The 19,877-nt window shown below is 41.8% G+C and overlaps 1 protein-coding gene across 7 annotated transcripts in view; it reads right to left on the bottom strand.

Moving 5' to 3' along the window:
• AUTS2 (activator of transcription and developmental regulator AUTS2) overlaps positions 1-19,877 on the bottom strand; it is a 1,118,598-nt gene that overhangs the window by 608,270 nt on the left and 490,451 nt on the right. For 6 of the 7 annotated variants that reach the window (XM_074328456.2, XM_074328450.2, XM_074328457.2 and 3 more), the window contains exon 4: positions 8,193-8,228. The exons of the other annotated variant lie outside the window; for it this stretch is intronic. In XM_074328456.2, coding sequence (XP_074184557.1) covers positions 8,193-8,228 — 36 coding nt within the window. The remainder of the gene's footprint in view (positions 1-8,192; positions 8,229-19,877) is intronic. 7 annotated transcript variants of the gene reach the window in all.

Genomic DNA, 19,877 nt, shown 5'->3' with positions numbered 1-19,877 from the left:
AAAAAAGTGTGATCTTTTGAAAAAAACTCATTCCACTTTCACCTAACAGTAAAATCCACTTAAAGATTTTAAAAAGAAGCAACTATGGTTATATAAGATACCACAAATCAGTTTTGAGAATTATACAAATTACGGCAAAGAAAAACCGGAGATATTTCAAGGGTCTAGACTCGAAACCTTAGACCATGACAAGGAACTGAAGTGCTTTAGGACCCTGCAACTAGCTGGACAGCCGCCGGCCAGTACTGGGCTCAGCACCACCCACGCAACCTCTGAAGTACTTCAGCGGCACAAACCGCCTTGGAGACATGTGCCACCGCACGATTCCCGTTAGCATGTACTGCGGCCATTTTAGACACTCAGTGGAAGTGCCATGTTTCCCTGAAAAACAAGACCTAACCGGAAAAGAAGCCCTAGCAGGATTTCTCAGGAAGACATCCCCCGAACATAAGCCCTAATGTGTCTTTTGGAGCAAGGCTTAATATAAGACCCGGTCTTATTTTTGGGGAAACACGGTAGGTTGGTTTCCTTGATAATCTTAAAGCATGTACATTGCTAGGTATGATCCAAATGAGGAGGATGAAAATTATTAGCTGAGAACCATGAAGAAAAATCTCTGGATCACTGGAGTTTACAAAAGCAGGATCCAAGCTATGGGCCTCAGACACTTAAATTCAAACCTGGAAGAAGCCTGAAAAGCAGCCAGAGCAGCAAGCAGGACATGTCGTCTGAATAAAGGAAGGCTTCTGCCTTAGAGCAGGGATGCAGGTCAGCCTGACAAGTCACCCACCATTCCCCACCGGTAGATCGCAACTACTGGCATATGGAGTCAAGTGCTTGTAAAGAAGGAGTCCAGGCCTTTCCTGGGCCGACTCACCAGACCACTGGCAACCGTGAGACGTGTTCACTGGCCTTCTCACTCTGCTGCCCTCAGTTACTTCGTTCAGGCTTCCCAGGGCACCCACATTTCCTTTTGGTGTCAGAGAGCAGCAAACATGTGACACAACCTCACAGAACTGGGACATGTCAAACAGGTCTTTCTTAACCTCCCAGCCCAACCCTAAGGGCTATTGGGCTATTAGCCGCTTTTAAATGCCTCAAGTCGGAGGAAAAAAATACATAATTTTTACAGACAAAGTTCTACAATGTTCACTGTAGAATGCAGCCTACAGAAAAGTTCATTCCAACATTATCATGAGCACAGAGACCACAGAGAATAAATTCCATATTGCTTTATATCTACATCTAGAGTAAATTGGTACACCCTGCCCAAATACAAAATCCTAGGCTCCTCAGAAAGCTACAAGAAGATTGCAGTGAAAATAAAATATTCCTATCCTACAGTGACAAATTACAAAACTTATTTTTGTGTCATTAATTTCTGGTACTTATTCTCTATTATCACAGCATTACAAGCCATTTAATGAGAATGAATTTTTTCCATCACACACTACAGTGGGAATAACAGAAGACAACATTTATTAGTTGCTATTATTGAGTGTTGTTCTGTGTACATTAAATATCGTAACTCATTTAATATTCACAACTCTATTAGGTAGGTACACACGATGAAACAGGAGAGGTATTCGATACCGTGCCAAAGGACAGATCACTGGTCTTCAGATCATTCTGTGTCTAAGCTGATTATCCACTATGCATAATAAACTTCAAATACATGTATGAGAAGAGAATATAGCCATAAACATTAAAATTGAAATGAAAACAAGTTTACTGCATTACCATTAAAAAAAATGAAAAACCTTACACACTCCAACACGTTTTGCTCCTCTTGCAAAAAAAAAAAAAAAAAAGAAAGAAAGAAAGAAAAGAAAAGCAAATAGATTCCAAGTAGTCTATACTTCCAATTATATTTAGAATATGAGCTGGGCATGATTATGTAATGAATATATATGTGTCTGTGTCTCTGTGTATATAACACCCACATCATTCAAAAGCTCCCCAAAATGTGAAAAGTTTGTTCCAATCCTTCTCTATTTTGCCTACTTTAAGCATTCTTTGCAATATGCTTATGTAAATACTCATTTTTAGCTGCTGTTCTCATTTCTCAAATCTTCAGCTTATAAATGGTTGGAAAAGTGACAGACCTAAGCAGACATCTTTGGAACACAAACCCAAGGAGATACAAACAAATACAACTAGATCAAAAACAAAGGATTCTTCTTCAAAGCCTTTAACTTACCACTACTGATGAATGAAAAGAACTGAAAGTAGAATATACTGAATGTGGATAAGGGTGTGTGTGTGTGTGTGTGTGTGTGTGTGTGTGTGTGTGTACACACGTGTACATGCATATACGTGGGCGGGTGTCTATTTTACTAACACACACGATAATCAGCATTTTACCTTAGTTTACTAAAAACTCCATAGAAGCATAAAAATCTAAATGCAAGATTCTGAAGTCCAAGCAATATTTGAAGAGTGTTTAAGAAAACAGTTCCACGTTGTTAAACCAATAGGTGATACCTTCAGTTTTCCTAAACATGAATTCACATTACGGTTCAATTGTGTTAATACCTCATTGACTGCAGGTGATTTGCCTCCGTCCACACTTCAGAGAGGCGCTGAAGAGGATTAAGGATAGAGTAAAAATATCACCATTCTACTTACCTGACGCTGAGCCTTCATTACAGACATAAGATTATGATAACATCACACATCATAAAGCACAGTGCACATAACATGTTACCATGAAAATACTATAAGTTATGAATATACTACTTCCACTTACAAGTGTGAAACTCACTAATGTTGAAGTCAGAACCTGAAATTAAGTATTATATGTGACAGTGATGGAATGAAAACCAAACCAGAAGACACTTCTTGATGAGGACTTGGCAATCATATCAATAGATTTTGCACGTTGATAACATAATGATCCCATTACTGGAAACACATTCTAAGTAGAACATTTTTGCCACAGTTGAAAGCTGAATATACATCTGGTATATATCTTCTCCATGTGAGTTAATATTACAGATGTTCTTATGTAAGCAAAATAATACTAAGAATAATTTTACCAAAATAAGGAAAAAATTTTATACTCATCCAACACTGTGTGTGAGAATTATTTCAGATTCATAATTGCAGATTCTTTACTCATAATGACATATTGTTAGAGAATAAAAATAAACATTTCTAGAATTACGAAAAAAGTGACCAAAAGTATAATAAAAATCTCAATGTTTCTAGAGATGACTTTCTTCGTTCAGGGTGATCAAACTGACATTTGAAACATAGAGAATGTTCAGTCTAGAAGTGGTCAAGGGCTAAGTTACTGGCTTTGGCCTTGTTCTGCTCAAGAAAGCACAGAGGGAGAATGTAGCTTTTGGAAAGAGAACAGAAATTGGCAGGCTCCAGACTTTACTTGGAGCATCTCAACCCACATCCAGCCGGGTGTGAAGAGATGGCAGATGGGATTGCTTCTGTTATTTCCACTGCTGAAGCATCCTGTTTGTCTCTGCAAGCATGAATATTCAGCCATAATAAAGAGCAAGGATAAGTGTGCTGGCTCTATTAGGTAGGTACCAAAAAAATCTTTATCCCTTTTCTCCTATCACAGATTAAGACCAAAAAAAAAAAAAAAAAAACAACACTTACAAAATATCACTTCTGCCAAGCTTGAAAAAGGCTTATTATTCAATGAAATTGTAGGGAGCCGGAGCATTAAGGGTTAAGAAAATGTAACTTCAAGCAGAGTTTGGGAGGATCACTAAGGGGAACTCCGATAAGCATAAAGAACAAACAGACACCTGCTACCCTGGGAATGGGAAAATATCTGAAGGTCTAAGAACAGTCAGGGCCAAACTTTGAGAAAACATAACTAATCTGTACTTGCTGCCTCAGCCGCTTTATGTAACCTTCTTGTTTCTGTGTGTATAAAAGAAAGCTGAAAAATAAAGTAGGCGCAGCAGTCTAATTAGAACTGCTCGCCCTCCCGATCCCATCTTTGTCTCTTGTCTATTTTTTTCTCAATCCTCACTCCCCACTTCAGGAACCGTTCGTCTCGTCGGCAGGCTCCGACAAGTGGCGCCCGAACAGGGACCTGAATACTGGGGAATCAGTGAAGGACACCGCTTGCAAACGAGACGCGTCGAATAAGGTTGGTGAAAGCGGTGAGATACCATTGTCGGGAGTAAAATAAAATGGGACAGGGGAACAGTAAAAGGCTGTTTACCCACATATTAAGGAGCATGCTAAAAACTAGAGGAATTAAAACCAGTGAAGCACAGTTGCTTCGATTCTTAGAGTTTGTAATACAAATATGTCCCTGGTTCCCAGAAGAAGGGACTTTAAACTTAGAAACTTGGGAAAAGGTGAGAGAGCATTTGCAGGGATATTATGATGCTCATGGACCCTCTGAAGTACCAGTAGACACTTTTTCCTTATGGAATTTGGTTAGGGATGTGATCGATCCTAGACATAAAGGAATCAGATACTCTAAAAATGACCAACCCAAACTGGATCCCCCTTGGAAGCAGAGGTGCAAAGATTACAAGCTGCACTCACTTCCCTCTCTGTTCAAATGCAGTTAGTTCAGGCTCGACAGACTGGGCCTTTATTAGAATCTCAATCAGAATAGAAGCCTAGGTTACAATGAAGCTCTCCTCCAAGTGTAGTTGCAGGGCTAGATCCACTGCCCGAGGCCCCAATCAACAGAAAAAGATTCAAGCCGCCAAGCTGCTAGTACAGGAGCAACTTAAAAAGGGACACATTGCTTCCTCCAATTCTCCCTGGAATTCTCCCATTTTTGTTATTAAGAAAAAATCTGGTAGATAGAGATTATGACAAGATTTACAAAAAGTTAATAAAACCATAAAATTAATGGGAGCCTTACAGACAGGCTTGCCCTGTCCTGCAGCCATACCAAAAAACACATATAAAATAGTTTTGGACTAAAAAGATTGTTTTTATACTATACCTTTAAATCCTGATGACTGCCCTAGATTTGCTTTCAGTGTTCCTTCTGTTAATTTACAAATACCTTTTAAGAGATATCATTGGCTAGTGCTACCTCAGAGAATGGCTAGTAGCCCTACATTATGTCAAAAATTTGTATCAGCTGCTATAGAACCTACCCAAAGGGCATTCCCAGATATTTACATCATCCACTACATGGATGACATACTTCTTGCCCACTCTTGTAAACCAAAGTTGCTTGCTGCTTTTGCTCATTTACAAAAAAAGCTCCACAATTATGGGCTAGTTATAGCCCCAGAAAAAGTTCAACAAGTGCCTCCTTACTCTTATCTGGGATATTGTTTAATGCCTCAGGCCATTGTGCCTCAAAAAATACAAATCCGGCGAGATAGTTTAAAAACGTCAAATGATTTCCAAAAGCTACTGGGAGACATTAATTGGATTAGACCTCAGTTGCGGTTGACAACCGGTGAATTACAACCTTTGTTTAAAATATTACGTGGGGAAGCTGATCCTACTTCTCCCCGCGAGATAACACGGGGAAGAGGCTTTGCTTGTATTTCTCCAGGTCCGGAAGAAAAACCTTTGTGAATTCCTGGTCGGTGTTAAACCATACCATGAGCGACAGCCCACAGAAGAGGAGACATCTATAGATACCCATCCACACCCCTAGGGTGTGGAAAAGCTCTCACTTTCCGCAGCTGCAAAAAGACTTTCCACTTCAGACCCTGTTAAATGGATAAAGACTTTGGGTAGAGGGTTTGCTGGAGATATTGCTATTCTGTTTATTGTTCTGTTTGTTTTACATAGTCCTCAGATGTGGACAAATAGCCCTCCAACGGGCTGTAAATGAAACAACTGCACGTTCTGTGTTTCTCATGCTTCAAAAACAAAAAAGGGGGAGATGTAGTCACACAACAGCCTAGCCGACTGTCCCCCCATGTCTTTCCTTAAGGAAAGAAGAGTCTGTAAGACTGTGCCTTTCTGGGACTCTGTTCCATCCTTGTGTTTACACCTTATGTCTCTCTGTCTGGTCCCCAAAAGATGGTTTGCAGCCAAAGACGGGTAAGATATCTCATGGGAGATACAACCTAAGCCAGGCGGAACCGAGTGGGGACCCCCAATGAGCTGCCTTAGATGATCCAAAAAGGAGCCTTTCCTCCCCTTCCCCCTGCCTGGCAAAAGCCATTGCTGTCTCTGGCTTTCCTCTCTCACCTGATTGTGAGAGAAGTCATGAGGGCAATAAAGATCAGTTCTCTCCACTTATCTCAACAAAACTGTTACAATATGAGCGACTTGACTGAGAAGGTAAGACATCATGGGACTTTATGCTTCGGCTGTTAACAGACAAAGGGTGATTGAAATAAACATTTTTCTGCTATGGGGTATGAGTCTCACAGACCGTGTAAGAAAAAATGTTACTCTTGATCTTATCCAGTTTCATAAAGAGGTCTTGACACTACAAGAGACCTCTCCTTTAACTACAGATATAGATGAGACGCTCAACAAACTTGTCTCTAGCTTTCACAATGTATTTCCATCATACTCTTCAATGCTTCAATTTATGGCCCCCCTTGTAATTCCACTTGTTGTGATCCTCCTGATACTGTGTTTCCTCCCCTGCATCACAAAAGCTGTGATGGGGATAGTCACGGATATTTATGGAGAAATTCACAAAATAAGGCTCCACATGGCTAATAAACCAAAAGCCACTGCCCCTGTCTAACCCCAAAGGAGATCGGTAGCCAATGACGGGTAATGATCAGTAAGCGTTTTTACAACCTAAGACAGGAGTCGATCGCTTTGATGATCGATATCCAATGACGGGTAAGTGAGAATGTCTGTACTGACTACCTAAGCCAGACACGATCTCAAAAAAAAAAATAAAATAAAATAAAAAAGGGGGATATGTAGGGAGCCGGAGCATTAAGGGTTAAGAAAATGTAACTTCAAGCAGAGTTTGGGAGGATCACTAAGGGGAACTCCGATAAGCATAAAGAACAAACAGACACCTGCTACCCTGGGAATGGGAAAATATCTGAAGGTCTAAGAACAGTCAGGGCCAAACTTTGAGAAAACATAACTAATCTGTACTTGCTGCCTCAGCCGCTTTATGTAACCTTCTTGTTTCTGTGTGTATAAAAGAAAGCTGAAAAATAAAGTAGGCGCAGCAGTCTAATTAGAACTGCTCGCCCTCCCGATCCCATCTTTGTCTCTTGTCTATTTTTTTCTCAATCCTCACTCCCCACTTCAGGAACCGTTCGTCTCGTCGGCAGGCTCCGACAGAAATGATGCTGGTTTTCATCTATTTAATGTAAATGTATGGAAAGAAATGTGTGGGCAAAGAAAATCGGAGTAATTAGCATATTAGAGAACAATTTACAGGCGACTAAACTGAATCAGTAATTATTTTCTGCTTTATTTTATTTTCATGATTTCATAATTTCCTAGAAAATGCTGAGCGGGCATTAGTGTATCAGTGTTCATCTTTCTGAACACAAATCAGATTCCTCTAAATACCACAACAAAGTTCTATACACTGTGTTAGCCCGTGTGTAAGGAAAGCCTAGTTGTAATTCTACATCTTAAAAAGGATTATTGAATCCTAAAAGGGTAAATAGCTATAAATAAAAGAAATGAAGTGACTGTCTTTCTATGAGAAATACTGTGATAATCCCTAAGATATGTTCACCATCCCCATCCCTTCCATAGGACAGAGGAAAGTCTAGAAATAAAATAATACATCTATATTTGCTAAAATGAGTTTAATGATGCTGAAAGGAAATATAAAGCCCACCTACCCAGACTGTGAGGGAAAACATCCATTAAAACTTCACCTCTCATCAAAATTTAAAAAAAAAAAAGTGATTCATTGTATATGTGGGAAAGTTCTTCAAGAGATTTTAAAAGTGAATAAACACCTCAAAGAATAATACGAGATCCATCCTCCACATGACACTTCTCACTGTTATGTAGGAAAGGTGGCAGGAGCCAATCAGGCATCCCTGTGCCCCCTTCTGCTGCCAGGTAACGCGTCTCAGGCTCACTAAGGGAACCAGAAAGATGTCTCAGGCTCACTGAGGGTCCCTTGGGCCCAGCAAGTTATTTATTTTAAAAATGAAACAATTCTTAATAAGAGGATGGATATCAGCCTGTTCTTTAGGCCTGAGAGGGGACCTCTTAGGTGTTTTCACGTCCTAATGAGCATACATTAGAGAAGCAAGGCACACATGTGGAAGTTGAGATAAACTTACGAAGTAGCCTGTTCCCAAGCTGGAAGGAGCTGAACTCTGCAATAAAGCATAAAGACAAAGTGGAAAATCAGCGATGGTTTTTAACACGTTCCAATCCACACAGCTCATTACCAGCCCTTTGCAAGCTTTTCATCACTACATCACATCACCAGTGTATGCTGCCCCTTGTCATCTGCTCCTGATACAAACACCGTATTGCTTAATTTTCCCCTTTACATCTCTCAACAACTCAGAGATGCTAACGTGCTATTTACTGAATTCCGAGCCTCTGCGGTGGACGTAATTGCCAATTTATTTGACAGGCAGCTGGGTAATGAATTAATGATGGCATTTCACCCTGCACTGAGACTAAACAGACACACGTCAGCCTGCCTCCCTAACTTGCTGACATTCAATGGCCTGGTCCCGAGCTCCTTGGCTGTGCGGCCGCAAAGGGGCAGGCAAGAGGAAAAAGCTCAGGCTGACTTGAAAAGAAAAAGCCCAGTGGGTTTGGATGACTTTTCCAATGTATGACCTACTTGCCAGTTTATTCCCTAAAGGCACCAGTTAGTACACACAGAGTGCTTTTCAAAAATGAGACATTTTGTAAACATAATTAGTAGACTAAAATGCAAAGAATGTGTGGGTAAAGGGAAGCAGGGAAAAGCAGCGTTTTAGTCAATGTTTCAAGTCCCAGGAATTATCAACCAGGGCTTCCCGGTTCTGACACACGGAGGCTAAAAACGGTACTTCTGTAAGGTCTACAGTGCACCACTTCTTGGTGAAGAAGGTGAAAACAGAACTTGGCTGTGTTTTAAATTTGCCTGTGAGTCTTTGTTGTATGTATGTTTGTTGCTTTTTTTCCTAATACATCTCATTACAAATTCTTTGAGCTTCCTCTTTGGGAAGAACAGAGGCCCCAGATAAGCTTGCAACAAACAATGCAAACGCTGAGGCAGCCTGCAGGTCTCCGCTCAGTGCCCCCCACAAGCAAGGCCCCCTCTGAGGAGCGGGGTCGGTCGCCCTTACTGGACTGGCCTGACTTCTGCTCTGATGTCAGTGACTCAGTTGGCATCCAGCTCTCTACCCTCACGCCAGGCCCTGCTCTGCAAACTGCAGGGGCCAGGGGCCACCTGGTGCACCCAGCCTTGCTTCCTCAGAGCTCAGCACAGAAGCTTGCCCAGGATGCATGTAATCAGCATTTGTTCAGTGTATGTGTATGTAAAGGAAGGAATGGACTGTACAGAGGAAAATGGCTTAGGTGAATTCAGAATCTCAAAAAATGCAGTGGGTGTGATTCTTCTTGATTTTAACTGTTTCTGAGAAGGAAATGCAGTGCTGTAAGTACACAGCATTCACATCAAACAAGGGTAGTATGGTCCCGGCCACTCCTAAACGCAGCTCCCAAAGCGAAACTTCCTTCGCCTCAATGTTTCAGACCAGCTCAGGGGAGTAAAAGGCCCGCAGATGTGTGATCTCGCACACTGGACCTGGTTTTAAAAAATCCTGCTGCATTCCTGATCCCATAAATGGTGTGTAGGGAGATCCACAGTAGTCATGGAGACGGCTTTCACGCGGCGTTTAGTCACGTGACACATCACGTGCTCTCAGCACCCACAGAGGAAAGCAAAACCCGAGCAGGTCTCCCCCAGCCTGGGGTCATGCCTGGGAGGGAAAATCGTTTTAGGATGAATTACTCAGAGAAAACGTGGAATTTGTTTATTTCAGGTTTTTTCCCCCTTCCTGCAAATGTATTTCATCCCAGAAGCAGAAGTACCCCTCCAAATGCACTTCCCCACCCCCACATACATATCATCTTATTGTGCATATCAAAGGAAATTACATCCTTCAGGTCTCCGAAAGCTCTGTTAAACTCATTTTGCATATATATTGTACATTACTCAGGGAGCTGGGTGGAGAAGAGAGCTTTGTTGTGCATATTTGTTCTGGCTATTGTTTATGCAGGTCTGACTGAATGAGGGAACAGTGGGTATCATTTCAATTTCTGATGTCAACATCAAATTACTTATTTAATTTCATGCCTGGCGAAGCATTGTATAGCTACACGCAAAATCATTTCACTTCATTTGTTATGCTGTGTTTTCGTGGCGATTGGCTTGCCTTCCAACTGACAGCTTTAATTACGACATGAATTTGATTGCACTGCCGAGGAATTAACATAATGCAACAAAGCAGTTAAGGACCCTGCCTTCTAACACCCCCCACACCAGCACATACAGAGACACATGAAGAACACAAACACTAGTTCCTCATGGACATTAGAGTTCCATTGCAGTGTCAGCATTTGCCAGGAAGCGTACAGAACCTGAGTCAGACTACCCACATTTTCTAACCCACTCTGCTCACTTACTCTTTTTTCAATAGGCAGAGGTTTGTGACATTAAGTTCTGATTTCTGGACCTGGCTGAAAACTTTGTCGAAAAATTCTTCTAATCTACTTTGCCAAACCTCCATGGCATTGATGTTTCCACCCCTTACCCCTCTCTCCACCATATTTTTTCTCAGCCAACTGCCAGCTGCCTTCAATCATAGCTAAAAAATTTGAACAGAAACAACATCTCTGAAACAAAGAGATTCTCCTTGTCCAGTTCTACGTTTCCAGGACTCTGGCGGTGGCCTTGAGTTCAGTAGGTCACCATTCCCAGTTGCCAACAGGGTCTCCACCATTAGACAGGGAACAAGTCTGAGACCAGTAACAGCCCAGGAGTCAGTTGCACTGACAGCTCACAACACAAAGGCCCAGAAGAGTCTCGCTCATGTATGCCTCATCTAAGTCTGTATTGAAATACAGCTGCAAATATTGGGTAACAGTAACATTTTTCCAAGTCAGAAATTCCATGAATACCCCAAACCATGGGCAACAACAGATTATGATACAAAAATGGAATAGATGTTTAGAAATAGCTAGTTATTGTTAGAAATGTGTTAGGTTATTCATTTATAGGTCAGCATTTAGGGATTGGTACTGCTTTCTCATGTTATAGAAAAAGAGACAGACAGCAAAAAGTAGAGGCCTAGGGAAACAGACAGGTTGGGGGTGTCCTGACCACTGAACCATTTGATGAAATAAAGTTGATTTCAACTTTTTGTATTTCTCCAGTCTATTTTTAATGAGAGGAGGGGTCTTCCATTTTTCTGGCTTAAAGAGAGAAGGCAAACTCTGGCCAAACTATATACCTAAAGTGGCCATAGAATCCAGAAAAGACTATGAGTCAAACTGAGGCTTGAAAAGAAGACGTTTGTAACAGGATATGTTTTAAAAATGGAACAAAAGCATTTGAAATAATACCACACACCCATGTTTAAGTAAATACCTCCCCTGAATAAAGAAAAAGGCTTCGTTCTTATTTCTTCAAGTAGCAGAGTTGCCAATTCATTCATATTTTCATGTACTAGGTAGAAACGAGAGGTATAGAGAAAACAGAGTAGGAGAAAATGTGTAGCAGTTTGCATGAGGAGACAAGGGTATGAAAAAGTGCCAGCCAGCTGGCTGCATGAGACATGATTTCCGGGCTCATTATAAGGCATCTCCTGTTTAACATGTTCTTTTCATTCTGCTGTGTTTTTTGCAGATTTGACCACTGCTCTAGCAATTGCTGCAAATTACCCACCTCGATCTCATTATGTTGCAAAGGAGAGCTTTCTTACAAACACACTGCCTCATTCTCCCAGCTACCATGGGCTGCGGGTACAGTAATAGATGCGCAGCTGAAAGACATTTTCCAGGAGGGAGAATGATGCTACTGACATTCAAGTCTGCAAGTGGATATTCATTAAACCCTCATGCCACTCTTCCTCGCTGCCCCCCACCTGACTTGCTTTCTGTCTCTGTCACTAAGCTATCACTAAAGCTACTCATTAAACTCGTGAAGTTAACATTTCTGTGTTAACAGCTTACCTACAACAAGGGATTTCAAAATTGATTATCCATCTAAACTAGATGTGCTCCATTCATTAGAGATGTACACAGGGAGACCAAGAGGACCATCTCCGCTCCCTGAGCAGGAAACGGATGTGAGCTCCACGCCTAGATGAGACGTATGTTCTGAACCCAGGGCTAATTTAAATAGGATATTTAAAATTGTTCCACATCACCAATTGTGGCTGACATCCCTGTCTACCCACCTCCACTAATGCTGTTCTCTCTTGGGAGTAAGACGCAGAGGCATCACAGCCAAGTATAGGTCTTGCAAAGTTCACAAAACAAGCTCATTTATGGATTTTCCATAGCATTTTAGGAAACAATGACAATTAAAAGAACATGAAATCTTAAGACATGTGCCTTGGAAATAAGATTCCTAACAGCTGATAAAGACGCAAAACACTATATCTGAATGGGGAAATGAGCTCCTAGGAGAATTCAAGTAAAAATGGGTGGAGGGTAACAACTTGAAAAGAGCATCAGGCATGATGGATATGGTCACTTTCTACTTCAATTTCCCAACCTCTGTTATAACCCACTTCTAGCTGTCACTAGCTCTCATCCACACTCAACAGCTCCTTGGCTTATTTCACTGATTTCGTTCTTGCTCTCATTGTTATCTGCAGTTCTTCATATAAAAGGAAAAGCAAACAGTTTAAAGTAAAAATTATAACAACGTTGCTTTAACATCTTCCAGACACAGGCTTTTAAAATAATAACTTACAGTGGGATGAACAGTGTCTCTCTAAAGCTCACATCCACCAGGAGCCTCAGAATGTGGCTGAAGGCTAACCTGACCGGGCTTCAGTGTGCCTGGGCCATGGGCCCCAGGCACTCGGTCCCACATTGTGTTGGTGTTACTGTGAGGAGGATTTTGGATGAGTTTAACATTTCAACCCATACACTGAATAAAGCACACTGCTCCCAGCCCCACGTGGCTGGGCCTCATCCAATCAGTTTTATAAAACAAATATGATCACCCTCAGTATAAGAGGAAATTCCTCTGGCTGATGGCCTTCAAGCTCGGACAACAGTTTTTCCTGCTTTCAGACTCAAACTGAACCATCGACTCTCTCTGGGTGTCGAGCCTTCCAGTATGTGGCTGGAATCACACCCTCAGCTCTGCGGGTTCTCATGCCTTTGGACTAGGATGGCGGCTAAGCACCACCTCTCCTGGGTCTCCTGCTTCCTTCCCCTATCCTGAGACTTGTCAGGCTTCCTTACTGTACACACCTGCACGTTCTATGCACTGTTTCTCTTGAGAACCCTGAGTGATATAATGACCTTGTTTAGAAACAGCGTCCTTAAGTTGGGAGCCTACTGGATCGGGGTGGGTCCTAACTCCGATGATCACTGCCCTATAAGAAGGGGAGGACACACAGAGCTACAAATAGGGTGGACGGCCCTGTGGAGACAAAGGCAGACGCTGGGCTAAATCAGTGGGAAACCAAGGAACGCAAGGATGGCCAGAAGCCACCAGAAGCTATAACAGGAAAGGAAGGATGCCTCTCTGGAGGCTTCCGAGGAGCGTGGTCCTGCTGACACCTTCATGGTGGACTCCTGCTGGCCTTGCAAACTAGGAGAAAATCGACTGCAGTTGTTTTACACCATTCCCTTTGTGGTCACTCACTACAGCAGTCCAGGGAACTAATACAACACCTCACCTCCTTATCACAGACTCGGAGGAGAAACGGAACACCAAGAGTCCTTCAGGGCTGGACTAGGTTTTCTTCGAAGAACAGAGACGTTCATGGACGGTGTGGTCTGGGTCTGTTCTCCCTTCACAGTAGCCAGTAAACCTGGCACAGAGTGAAACCTCAATCGAGGTTTGGGGGGCGGGTGGAGAGAAGGGAGGACGTGGACCGATTGAAGATGGCATGGTGGGATAGATAAATAACCCCCCAATCCTGGAGTATTTGGGGTAGGAGAAGCGGTATCTCAGAAAGAGCAGAAGAAATACATCAACTGTGGTCCTATTAAATGGATTATAGAACAGTAAGATTACAGAACCGTTTAGCATAGGACTTATTAGAATTCAATCCCTTTTCACTATTTTCTGAAATGTTTCAATTCCTTCAAAGTCTTGAGCACTTAGAAAGTGTTAAAACATATTTCTGCCTTCTCATAACTAAAAACCGGGCCCAAAATTCTTTCAGAGAAAAACTAGAGTCATATCCACATACTAATCTGAATAAAGCATTAGGAGTTTACTTCCATAGGGTGTTGGGAAGGGTTTGTTATAGGGCATCCCACTGGGGCTGGCAGAAGGAAAGGACAAAGAAAAGAGGAAATAAAAGAAATAAAGGTAGGAAGATCTGAAAGCGCACATCATTTAAGAAAACAAAGGTGGTTCAGTTCCTGGGTGGCGGGGGGAGGCAGAGGAATGGAGCATGTGCAGAAGCAGCGTCATACTTCCTGGAGGGCTCTGCACATAACCCTCAGGAGTGTGGACTCTGACCAAAAGATCTTAACCACAGAAGTTCAAGTGTCAGTTCTGACTCCTAGGAAAACAACTCTGGAAGCACTGGAGAGCACAGTGCAAAAGAAAGGACAGTGGGCAGATGCACTCACTGGGTGTTACCTGTGTAAGGCATGGTGAGGGCATCGGAAACATCATTAGTGTCAGGAGAGCAAAGTCAGACCCAAACACCTCGTCAGAAATACTGTGAGTGGGTGAAGGAGAGGAACGAAGTGGATGGGATAATTACGACAGAGGAAGGAACGAGCTTGACTTTGAGACTCCTAGCTCTGGGATCCAACACTGGGACAGGGAAAGAAGAGGGACACTTCAGGCCTGAGAAAAATAGGTAAGGAGACATGGGATAGTGAGGATTTTGTTCGTGAGGAAGATTCCTGTTTATCATGATTCAGATAGCAGGTATTGCTTGTCAAGTTGATAGTTACAAGGGAATTTAAGTCAAAAGGATAAGAAGGTTCCTAACGTAAGTTGTAAATCTGATGCAAAAAGGAAGAGGATGAGTATTTTTGAGCAGAGGATGTGTTTTAAGCACCAAGAACTGTGCTATGTGATTCAGACACTAGTACCGGGCAATCTGTAAAGGAGACCTACAAGGTCGGTATAGCCGTTTCACAGATCAACTGCAGCTTAGAAAACCAAGTTCTTTGCTCAACGTCACACAGGTAATAAATAGCTAAACTGCTATTAAAAATTGCTGTGTTTGTAATGAACGGCCATGATCAATTCATAATTTAAAGTTTTGTTTATTAAGATTCTAACTTTAGCCCCTTAGTTGTGACTTCCTCAGTTGAAAAATTCTGTTTAAGTCAGAAGCAGTACATTCCCTCTTGAGTAACGAACTCATCGTGAACATTGATATATTCAATTATTCCCCTTCACTTTTCCCTTCATGACTAATCTAAATAAGTTACTATGTATCTTTGAGGTGGCCGATCTGAAATTCCGTATAGACAAATACTCTCTCCTGGCAGTATGGCTTGGGATATGTAATTTAGAAAAGCCAAGCACATTTGGCTTATAAGCTTTACCCATGAGCCAAATCCTCCAGCTCTACTGGAATTCTTTATTCTTATTCTTTTGCATGTCCAATTAAAAAAAAAAAAAAAAAAAAAAACCAAAGCTGGAATAACGTTGTATCTTACGTAACTGCACTTTAGAGTAAGTGTCAACTGCCAAAGCTTCTAAAAATATGAAAAATGAGACGACTTCTGGGAACTTTCACCGCAGCTGAAAAACCAGCAGTGGGCATGCTGGCCTGACAGGGACCCAATATACTCTCCCACTTTCAGTAGCTTAAGCTGAAGCTACTAAGGAACCAGACAAACTGCATGAGAAAGGGTTTTCAGCAACTGGGCAACAGGCAGTATGGGACAGTGATCTCAGAGAGAAGGGAAGCAAACAAGGTGAGCCTCACTCATGCTGCTCATCCCCGAGTTAAGAAGATGGAGTGGATAATCAAAGGGAGCCAGGACACGTGAGAGCTTCCCAGTGAATCACGAAATCTAAAGAAGGTTCACCTCCAGGCTTCGCCTGCGTTCACATCAGCGTGTCTGCAGGAGGACAGTACCCGAGGTAAAAGGAGAAACCACGGAAAAAGAGCATGTAACGATGCCCAGAGCTCATGCAGGGCACAGAAGGGTTGGTATGCCCACCAGCTGGTGTGGAAAAACCTTGGGATACCTCAGGAACCAGGCAGAGAATTCAGGACTAGAGAAAACTAGCTTTAGACTAAATGCTGTTTCTATTTTTCTTTCATCTTTTTTTTTGTCGCAGAAAGTATGAATTTCAATAATCAATAAGGAATATGCACTAGAAGTATTTTGTAGACAGGCAGGATTGTTGAAGCCGAATTTTTTCTTACATTATTTCTGTTGTGGTAAAATGCATATACTAGTATAACAAAGTTTGACATTTTAAACATTTTTAAGTGTACAATTCAGTGATATTAATTAGTCGCAATTTGTGTAAAACTATTTCATCACCCCAAATAGAAACTCTGTAACCATCAAGCGGGAACTCCCCCAGCAACCCCCCTTACAACAGTCCCTGATATCTGCTACTTTCTGTCTCTAGGAATTTGCATAATCTACATACCTCATATAAGTAGAATCACAAAATATTAGTCTTTTTTACAACTAGCTTCTTTCACTTAACATAATATTTTCAAGGTTAATTTGTGTTGTAACATGTATGTGAACTTCATTCCTTTTTATGGCTGAATAATATACTATTGTCCATACACGCCATACTGTGTTCCCCCTAAAACAAGCCCCAGTGAAGATCATCAGCCAGACAGACGCATTTAGTACGTTATGACGATGTACCAGAAGAAGATGACATGACTGTACTTGAATAAATGTAGATTGTTGTATGTGAAAAAATAAGACATCCCCTGAAAATATGTTCTAATGCATCTTTTGGAACAAAAATATAAGACCGGTCTCATTTTCGGGGAAATATGGTATTTTGTTTATCCATTCAGCTGCTGAGGGACCCTTGTGTTGTTGCCATCTTTTGGTTACTGAATGCTGGAATGAACACTGGAGGATACGTATCTGAGTACCTGTTTTCAACGTGTTTCAGTATATACCTAAGGGGAGTAAGTAGGGATATGATGTTTCTGTATTTAGTTTTTTGAGGAAGTACTAAGCTATTTTCCACAATGGCTGCACCATTTTACATTCCCACCAGCATGTGCAAAGGTTCCAATTTCTCCATATCCTTGCCAACACTTATTTCCTTAAAAAAAAAAAAAAAAAATGTAGCCATCTCAGTAGCTACAAAGTGCTCTTTCATAGTGGCTTACATTTGCATTTCCCTGACAACTAATGATGATGAGCATCTTTCATATGCTTCCTGGACAACTGTATGCATATCTTCTTTGCACAAATGTCTATTCAAGTACTTTGCCCACTTTTGAATCGGTTTGTTATTGTTGAATTGTAGGAGTTCTTCATATAGCTAGATATTAAAACTGTATCAGTTACATGATTTGCAAATAATGCCCTTTTATGCACGAAAGTTTTTAATTTCAATGAAGTCCAATTTATCTATTTTCCTTTGTGTTGCTCATGCTTTTGGTGTCATATCTAGAAAGCCACTGCCAAATTCAAGGTCATAAAGAATTACCCATGTGTTTTCTTCTAAGAGTTGTATGGTTTTTGTTCTTACATTTTGGTCACTGATTCATTCTGAGTTAAGTTTTGTACATGGTGTGACACAGGGCTCCAACATCACTCTTTTGCTTGGGGAGATCCATCTGTTCCAGTATCATCTATTGAAGAGAAAATCTTTCCCAATGGAATGGCCTTGGCACTCCTGTCAAAACTCAGTTGGCCAGAGATGTATGGGTTTATTTCTGGACTCTCAATTCTAGTCCACTGTTCTCTCTGACTATCTTCAGACCATTACCGCAATGTTTTGATTACTGTGGCTTTGTAGTAAGTTTTGAAATTAGGAAGTGTAAGTCTCCTAACTTTGTTCTTCTTTTTCAACATTGTGTTTTCTGCCAGGAGGCCTCATGCCATCCCATATGAATCTCAGTATCTGTTTTTCCATTTCTGCAAAAACACTGTTGGAATTTTCACAGGCATTGCACTGAATCTAAAAATTGCTTTGGGCAGTATTGGCATCTTAATATTAAATCTTCCTATCCATAAACATGGGATATCTTTTGCGCCAATGAAAAGTAACTTAAGAGCAACCAGTCAAAAGATCTCAATGACTGTGCTTTTGTCCCCTGACCTATGAGGCTCTCACTTCTCCGTCCTATGATAAAATGATGACGAACTAATCCTGCTATGATTTCCAGTCCAAACAGACCTTGTAGTAAAAGCCAGGCTTGGCTTCATAAAAATGGCAGCGTGAGGTGAGCCTCTGTAAAGCTCCCCTGGAATTTACAACTAATCGAACAACAATAACTTCACAAAGGACTCCCTGCACAGCAGACAAGCAAGACGAAGAGGCCCACTACTAAATTCACATAAAGGTGGGTGAAACGTGCGAGTGGGGGAGGAGGGAAGGAAGAAGTGCAAAGACGGAGCCACGCGGTCGCAGGACGCAGACCTAGCTCGGTAATCCGAGTGCGCTGCATCCCGGAACTACCGCAGCTGCAGGAGAGGGAAGAACTCGGACTGCTAGGGCTCCACTTATGGCCCACAGGGCTGAGGGGGAAGCAAATAACACAGCTGAACCCAAAGCTCAGAGCAGAGACCTCGGAGAAAACACTGAGGGAAGAAGGCTGAAAATGGTGGTTTGGGCCCTCACTGCTGAGCAGCCAACAGAAGCCTTAGGCACTGAGATTAGCCAACCCTCCCTACCCTTCCAGAGCTCACCCTGCCCCCACCTGCCCGTTGCTAGAAGTGGAACAGTAGCAGAGTCAGATCAAAAGAACAGAATATTTGCTGTTCTGAGAACTGTGGACCGCAGACACAGATTCGCAGCCCAACTAGTTCCGGCAAAGGGGAGGGAGCTGTGGAAGCAGGACCAGCTGTGGTGGTGGTCGCTGCCATTGCTCTGGGCCACCTCTCACACCTCACCCCGCCCCTGGCCCCATCTAGCTGGGCGGATCCCTGCAGGAGTAAATAGAACTACTGAAACATACGGGCTCTGAATCTGATGCAGGAAGAGCTTTGGAACTTCAAAAGCTCTCCGCATACCCACACGGACACTGCACCCTGTGACCCAGGGGAACTATTAACAGAGGAGAAGCGCATCTCACAGGATATCCCCCCATTGTGTGAGAAGCTGGAATACTGCAGAGAAAACATAGCACTACCGCGTAAGACAGAAAAAAAAGGCTGCCGTCAGAGAGAAAATAAAACATTTTACCAACAAGTACTGGAAAACAAAAGAAAGACCTCTTCCTATCAACCTGTTGCAGAACCCACTTCTGTAGATGTCTAGGAAGAGAAATAATAAATCAGTAATTGCCATGAATAACCAAGGCAACAAGACAGCTCAGAAAGACAGTGAAAAGTCTCCAGAAAAGGAACTTCAAGATATGGAAATATGTGACTTAAATGACACAGAATTTAAGATTACAGTTCTGAAAAACCAAAACGAAATGCAAGAAAACACAGAAAGGCAGTTTAATGAACTCAGAAAAACAATCAAAGAACAACATGAGCATTTTACGAAAGAGATTGAAATTTTAAAAAAAGAACCAAACAGAATTTCTGGAGATTAAGAACTCAATAAAAGAAATTAAGAATGAAATAGCCAGCTTAGGTAGTAGAGTTGACCAGATGGAGGAAAGAATCAGTGACATTGAATATAGAAACCT

The sequence above is a fragment of the Rhinolophus sinicus genome, chromosome 3 (assembly GCF_057876585.1).
Source record: "Rhinolophus sinicus isolate RSI-liver-muscle chromosome 3, RSI-T2T, whole genome shotgun sequence".
Taxonomy (NCBI): Eukaryota; Metazoa; Chordata; class Mammalia; order Chiroptera; family Rhinolophidae; genus Rhinolophus; species Rhinolophus sinicus.
This window is presented reverse-complemented; position numbering and strand designations above follow the sequence as displayed.